Source organism: Sinocyclocheilus rhinocerous, unplaced genomic scaffold (assembly GCF_001515625.1).
Source record: "Sinocyclocheilus rhinocerous isolate Xijiao unplaced genomic scaffold, SAMN03320098_v1.1 scaffold14167, whole genome shotgun sequence".
NCBI classification, from domain to species: Eukaryota; Metazoa; Chordata; class Actinopteri; order Cypriniformes; family Cyprinidae; genus Sinocyclocheilus; species Sinocyclocheilus rhinocerous.
In genome coordinates, this window is record NW_015642655.1 from 19,157 (window position 1) to 27,087 (window position 7,931).

The window sequence follows — 7,931 nt, forward strand, 5'->3', positions numbered from 1 at the left end:
AGACCTTTTTAATGGGGTTTTTGTCCTTCATGCCGTAATCCAGATCAACCACCTGAATAAGAAGAGATGAAATGATTTATGAGGACATGAGAAAAGATGAAGGGGTGAATTCAGTAAACAGCTGAGCATCTTATTTCAGTGCAAAACCTGCATCTTAAACACCTGCAGTCTAGTTTAACTTTGCATATCAGCCCTGAAATACAACATAACTTACATAAACTGAGAAATCTTCAGCGTTCAGAGAAACAGTCGGGTCTGTACGTTTGTACTTCTCTACTGCGGCTTTCCATGTTTCTGTCAGCTCTTCCTGAAATTTCAGATTTGAGAGGGCTTGTCAGTTTTAGAGGGTTAATCAAACTGTAAACCAGTGTGTTTTTCACTTCTATCCAACCTTTGACATGCTGTTCTCAGTCAGTCGAGCTTCTGCAACAAACTTTGGCAGTTTTCTTCTGACGATCTTGTTCAAGATGTCTCTGGATTTCTTCAGATTATCAGCAGTGGAGGACAAGATCTGCTCAAAGATCTCATCTGACAGAAGAACAGATGAGTCATTATTAGAACTAAATAGGGGTTTCCCAACATCGTCTCATATGTAAATAATAGAAATCATTATTTTAATTAAAAAATATATATTATTTTACATATACTATGTTTTGATCACCATGAATCCCCAAAAACAGAATGTTTAACATGGAAGATGTACTAAAGGCAAAATGTACCATATATGATATATTTTAGCTTCAGCGCATCTTTCAGCTGACCTGTGAGTTTGCTGTAGTCCTCTGCTGTCTTTATGGCTTCAGAAATCTTCAGCATATCTTCAGGTTTTCCTTCATGAAGATCACGATCAGCTCGTACGAGCGCTTCTGCAAGCCTAACACAGCGAAAAACATGGGAGTTAGTGTTTGTTTTAACATGCATAAAGAACACAGCCACAAAGCTACATTTGTATAATCTTCCTAAAAGAAGAATTGGTCATGCAGCATTTTAATATCATGGCAGCACAGACGTGACATTCGCTGCTGTTTGGTATCTGCAGGTATGTGTTTTATATGCACATCCTCTTCATGCTCAGAGAAACTCACATGGTGTCAATGATGTAGCCGATCTTGTGCTGATAGGCCTGGCGATGAGTGTATCGGGGGCGAAACATGTCATAAACATTATCAGCCTCCTGTTACACAAACATCAGTGTGTCAGAGATCCCATAATGCAGTGCTCACATTAAATCTCACATTTATGTCAAGCATGCAAAATATGGGCAAAGTGCACACAAATACACACACAGACAATTCTAGCGCTGATAACTTCATCATAAAATTGAAACAGTCAACCAAACATTGAAAAAGTTCCACGGGTCACTTTAAATTGACTGTTGTAGGGCTGTCAATCAGCGTAACATTGGTGTTTTTCCAAACATGTGCGCATGTGAAGATGCTGTTCTACTTGGATATTCGCACACGAGTAAAGTAAAAAGCCTTTTTTACAGAATAAATGATAATTTAGCAAGCAAATGTTAGGCTACAGCGTGAATATGGAAACATATTAGATTTGTGCTTTTATAATAGCCTAAATATTGTTTAGAATGAATGCCACTATAATGTTTATAATGTTTGTAAATGTTTCATTTACCAGTACTTTACATTATTTTTGTGTGTGTGATAATTGAATCAGGCACCTTGTCTCTGAAGCAGATGTGTTTTCTCCCGTTCACTTCACAGACTCGAGCAAACTTCAGCAGACGCTGATGGTCAAAACTGTTTCGAATGCCCAGGTGATGACAGTCCCTGTCAAATAAATATTAAAAATGGGTCATAAATGATAGGATTATCTTTAAACCAGCTTGTTGATGGATAAATTTGTCACACTAACAAATGAACAAGACAGGGCTGAATTAAAGTTGTCACATATTAAATAATATTAATATATGTTTTGTTTCAGCTCCTCTGTGAAATTAGAAAAATAAAAAGTGAATTAAAAAATGTTTTAGCTGAAAAGTTGTAGTTGATAAATTCAGTTCATTGACTTTTCATTGTCTTGATAATCAAGAAAGCACTTCATTTAGAGGCATGGAATGTAAATAATTAAATTAGGTTAAACATATTAACATACATTTTTAGACACATTAAAAAAAATAGATAGTGTTAGTATCTTTGCAAAAGACCTAATAATATTTACCGTGCAAAATAGTCCCATTTGTCCACATCCATGCCATTCTGTTTATTTGCCACAATCTCATACAGGAAGGATTTGTCTTCATCTCTGCCCTCGTACACTGTTAAAAATCGCTGTAAAAAAACGGCCACATTTTGACAGTAACATGCTGTTTTCCTTTCAAACAGTGCATTCTGGGTAATATTTGTCATTTTCGAGAAAGTAGCCTGCTGCTATATATCGTGAATAAACAGCGTCCGAAGTCGACACTCAGAGGCTGTGTTTCAAATCACACCCTACACCCTCATTCACTATTCCCTACATGAGTTTACTAATACAGTCCACCAAGATGTAAACAACTCAACAAACAGCTTTACCAGCTTCACTCATTATTAACCAGACTGACTTTATTTCTGTCAGACGTCTACAGAAGATCTTATTGAGAATGAACAGAGGTTTAGATGATGATGTTTTATTGTTTTGTTTGACGTTACCATTGTGGAGATGAGTCTTTGTTTTAGTTGGACTCCTGACCCTTGACTTTTAAACATTAGTTTTTGTTAGATTGCTATAACTGTCTTTAAGTTGCCATTGTAATAGCAAAATGGTTATGGATGTTTAGGTGATGTTGATGTTTGTTATTTACATATATAACCATCTACCGTACTGACTTAGCGTCTTGCTGGACTCTGAGTCTAATTATGAATTTAATAGTTTTTAATTTTTTGGGGGATTTACAGGATGAGATTGTTGTGACAACTAGAAAATTATGATTTAAAAACAGTTTAGGATTTAATTATTTTTAATTACTATGTCATGAACATTCAAAGAGAAACATCAAGAATCAGTGTATGAATCTCAACAATGGTGACATTCAAAAGCTTCATGCTGCAATGTATGCTGGGTACCACCCATTACTCCCAGCATGCATTGTGGCAGGAATAAATTATGCTGCTGAATTGTCCACTTATTTTCTTGAATTCTTATGTGCTTTTATTTTAGTTTTTGTGTTGAGTTTTAGTAGCATGTTTTGTGATGTTCAGAACTGATCTCTTTATTTATTTTGGATTGTCACCGTTGTTGTGATTCATACACTGATTATTGATGTGTGTGTCCAAATTACAACAAAGCTTTTCTTTTTAATGAGTGATGTGTTTTAACGGTCTTTCATAATCAATTGCTCAGCAGTGCTAGCTCTTCTGCTGTAATACCAATATTCAGTAAGAGAAGAGAAACCAGACAAAACCATTGAATTAAGAATAAAAGCATGATTGATATTATCAATCCATAAACAACCAAACCAGATTTTTTTTTTACCATAACAAACATGTTTAAAAACACATTATTACAGCAGCCAAACAGAATTTCATGTTAAAAAGTCAAGGTTCAAGAGCCCAACTAAAGTAAACACTGATCTCCATCATGGTGGGAAAAAAAACTCCTCTGTAACTCTCAATAAGATCTTCTGTAGACATCTGACAGGAAAAAAGTCAGTCTGGTTAGTAATGTGAAGCTGGTGATGCTGTTTTAGAAGTTGTTTAATCATCTTGAGAGATTTAATGTATTTTATTTCAGTTGATATCATCTAAGGCTGAGGCTGAAGTCAGTTGTAGTTCTTGTGTTTCTCTTTTCTTCAGTGATTCTGCTTGTTAACAGCAGCTGTTCATCACTAATGATCAATCAGCACTTAATTAATCACAGAATTATCTCATTAACTTCAGCACTGCTTCACTCTGTAGTGTGCACACATGATAAGTGTTAATTGAGTAAGAGACATTAAAACACCATACAAGAGAGAGAGAGCAGATAGAGGAGGGAGAGGGAAAGAAAGGAGGGGTGAGGCATATTTGGAACATTCTCAAGACAGAGAGTGTTTTCTAACACATACAAAAATATAATCTTAAATATCACGGATGCGGAAACTGTGCTACTCCACTAAACACTCTCTCAACTGTTGACATTCTTAAAGGGGCAATACTCAATTTGAACATTCAACATATTTCAATGTAAAAGTAATAAATAATCGTCTAAATAGTACACATGCATCAAATTTGTCCCAGCAATGCAAACAATAAGAAACACAAAGATACAAAGGGCAATAAAGAACCACCAAACATGCAATACCAGCATGCAGAAGAACCATTGCAAACAGGCCCTGCTAATATGCTCTACTTAGGGGTAAATAAGGTACAGAAAAGTACCTTTTGAATAGATGCCACTCTAGTGACCGTGTTAGAGTGGAGAAAAAAGGTCCTTAGATATTCACTCTAAGAAAGATGGTTTTGAAACCTTTGTTTTTAGGAGTGTAGTGTATTTTATAGCTACACAGTATACCGTTTAAAGTGTTAAGCGTTACACCTGGCTGGGAAGCATGTGATTGAAAAGATAGATCATAATTTATAGTGTCAGCACATGTTTACTGCATGGAGGTTGTAACACTGCTTTGGAATTTGGTATTGTAAAATGTGCTAAATAAATTTAATTGACTGCAGATCTCTATCACATGCAGATATTTAGGTGATAAAGTGCTTTAGTACAATCTGTGCTCTTTTACTCTGCAGCGAGTGCACACAACAAATAATAATAATACAAAAATGCAATGATGTGCCATAGTGAATGCGTGTTTCGAACATTATTTGCATTGTAGTTTAGATTAGGTCATAGTGTAAACTGCAAGTTTAAGATAGTAAAATAGTAACATTATCAAATATGTTAATGTGTGGTAAATAATGCCGGCAGTCTTGATAATAGCTTATAAAAGTAAGTTCATGATAAAACTCATGAGCAGGACATAATTTCCCATAGAGGAGATTTTCTGCTTCTGTTTCAATGCTTCACTTGCCTTCATGACGTCCTTTGAAAAGTGTAAGGAGTATTTATGCAAATTCTCAGCGCTTTTCATCTGTTTTTTCACTGCAGAGAAAAAAAATGCAATTTTATACCTGTTAGAGAAATATGGAGTTGTTTCAGCTTGAAAAAATAAATAAAAATCTGTATAAATAACAAAATTAATAACCAGTAATATATATATATATATATATGTGAAATTATTACCATGACATTGAATTTGAATTCTGATATTTCTCTAAAATTTTAATTTAAAAAATGCAGCTTTTAAATGTATCAAGTGAAAGCTATATCTTCACTTAGTTTATACATCTCACCATCTTTTGTGCCTTCAGATGCAGACATCTTCTCTTCTTCTCAAGTATCTGGTGATGTTCTTGTGTGTTGTTGGAAATGATGATGATGGTAATGAGGTTCTGTAGAACTGTGTAGAGATTTTATAGATCGAGAGACTCAGCCCACTGCAGCATGTTATCATAGCTTTAAATGTTGAGGGTGTGTCATAATGACTGGCCAGTTTGATCATCTACTGCACTGTGTTCTCCTTTGAGTGTCCTGATGGAAGCATTAGCTCTTACTGGAAATGAACAGCTATTACTGCATTAGATACAGGTATTACTGGAAATGAAAGCTGTTTCAGTTGGCCAAGTGGTTGTCAAGATGCACCTCACTTTCTTTCTTGTTATGGTTATGTTGACAACAATGAATCTGTTAGGCTGTTAAAGGCTGGTGATTTTGAAAATTAAAAATAAACACAGAGATCATATAAAAACCATCAGCAATAAGAAGTGGAGAGATAATGTTGCGAAATATAACACTGTTGAACATAAGATTATATGAGGCTGTCAGTAACAGTCTGAAGCAGTAAAGCTCAGTGTTTTTGCAATGAACATGATTATGCAGTGATTTCAGTTTTATTGCATTTGTAATAAAATTATTTTGTTTTATTTTTAATGAAGAGCAATTTTATTTATTTTTGAAGGGCACATTCATTTATTAGTATTTTTAGGGTGTTATTTTTTTTTAATTCATGTAATTAATTTTAATACATTAAGGTGTTCATTTTGACAGACCTAATTGTACTCAAAAATCTATTTTAATAAAAATGATTACCAATATTATAATACAATAATCTTTAAGTGGAAAACAACAGCAGTGTGAATGTAAAATGAACTGAGAGCCCATCATATTTATCTGGATTAATGAAATAAGCACTATGTTTTTCCTAAATGTTAGTCAAAACTGTAAAACGAAATCTTTCAGAATAAATAAAACGATAAAGATTCCTTGAGGAAATTCCTTTAGGGATAGCATCAATAAAAGACAATAAAGACTTTGGACTTATACCAATCATTTTTATGAGTTAGTTGGGTTGTAATGGTCATTTAAGCACTTCCTCCTCGATTAGTTTCTCATCATCAGATCATTTACTGATACTGCAATACTAACAGTCCTGTCCGCTCTGTTTTGGGAAATTCATATTTTGCTTTATTTAAAGAAACTGCTTGCCTTCGAAAATGAGTACATTTCATGAATGCATTTCATATTTATGCAGTACATTTATTATGTACAGTTAATATGTTTCTGAGCTGTTAATAGTATTTTAGTCTTGTCTTTATCTTTATAAGCCTTATTAATAACAGTCTAATATGAGGTGATGACCTGCCTTCAGATAAATACATCAGGAATTAATAATTAAAATACCATCCATCTGGAAATCACACAGTTCAGAGGATAAGACAACAAAACAGCAACACCCCAATAAAATATTCACGAGGCAGATTAAAAATGAATCACTAAACCTTTATATATATCATAGAGTTATTGTTGACGACCTTCAGTACTCGAACAACGACAGTTGACACGTCACATAGTTACAGTGCATGCTTTCTAAATTGATGTTACATAAAGGTACGACTGACAAAATGACATCAGTGCAATAACACCAACAATAAAGCAATAAATAATAATTATCATTCCCATTGCTGCAGTGCAGTGTTATATTGTTGCAGATCATTGATTACACCATTTGACTGTTAATGTTTTAAATTGACAGCCCTACTTTAGAGGTCAACAAGAGCTGAAGATGGATGGGCTTCACATGTTTAAGAGAACGAGCTGAAGCATTGGACTGGGAGCCCCAATCTGTAGGACTGTGATACTCTTTCCTCGGCTCCAGTAGGTACTCTGCCTCATTGTAGTCACGACCCTCATAGAGCTTCCAGAAACCTCTGCGCACCTTACAGGACTGGACCTCTTTTATACCACAGTCATCTAACGAAGGACAGTCTCCTGTGATCAAGCACTCATTGCCTCTGAACTCTTTCTGATCATAGACCAGAATCTTACACTTGAAGAGGGAGAAAACAAAGAATGTTTATTTTATATAAGTCATAATGTGCTGTCTTAGAGCCATCACAACACTTTGATTATATACAACATCATTATACAGTACATGTGTGCAAATTCTGCAGGAAAGACAAACAGACCATCAACACACACCTTGTCATGGCGCCACCAACCAAAGCAGTTATTTGCATCCTTCTCCTCCTCGTCAGAGTTTTTTGTGTAGTAAACCCTAACATATTCAGTAAACTTCTCCGGCAGCAGACTGGAGACCTGTGATACACGTGAAATCAAACGTAATATGTTGATCAGTCATTACAGATCTAGGAAACTTGCTTTTGACTTTGTCCCAGAATTAGTGGATTGTCTTTTTCTGAGTAACTCTGTATGCAACTTTGAAATAAAACACTGTAAAAACACTGTACAAAGTTTGATCTTTAAAGAAGTTTTATGAACATTTGAATACCACTCACCTTAACCTGACTATTATTGTACAATTGCATTCGAAAAATCAATTGAGCTTGACTCAAATACAAGTATGGTATTTTTTTTAAAGGGGTCATATGATGCGATTTCAAGTTTTC

The 7,931-nt window shown here is 34.7% G+C and overlaps 1 protein-coding gene across 1 annotated transcript in view; it reads right to left on the minus strand.

The window, feature by feature from the left end:
* The window catches only part of LOC107756333 (deoxynucleoside triphosphate triphosphohydrolase SAMHD1-like), a gene marked incomplete at its 5' end in the record, with an annotated part of 9,410 nt that extends 1,790 nt beyond the window's left edge, over positions 1–7,620 (minus strand). The window contains 9 exons of the mRNA XM_016573388.1: positions 215–307; positions 392–528; positions 762–874; positions 1,086–1,174; positions 1,679–1,787; positions 2,179–2,288; positions 5,319–5,417; positions 7,103–7,351; positions 7,504–7,620. Of these exons, the coding sequence (XP_016428874.1) occupies positions 215–307; positions 392–528; positions 762–874; positions 1,086–1,174; positions 1,679–1,787; positions 2,179–2,288; positions 5,319–5,417; positions 7,103–7,351; positions 7,504–7,620 (1,116 nt within the window). The remainder of the gene's footprint in view (positions 1–214; positions 308–391; positions 529–761; positions 875–1,085; positions 1,175–1,678; positions 1,788–2,178; positions 2,289–5,318; positions 5,418–7,102; positions 7,352–7,503) is intronic.
* Positions 7,621–7,931: the final 311 nt, after the last annotated feature.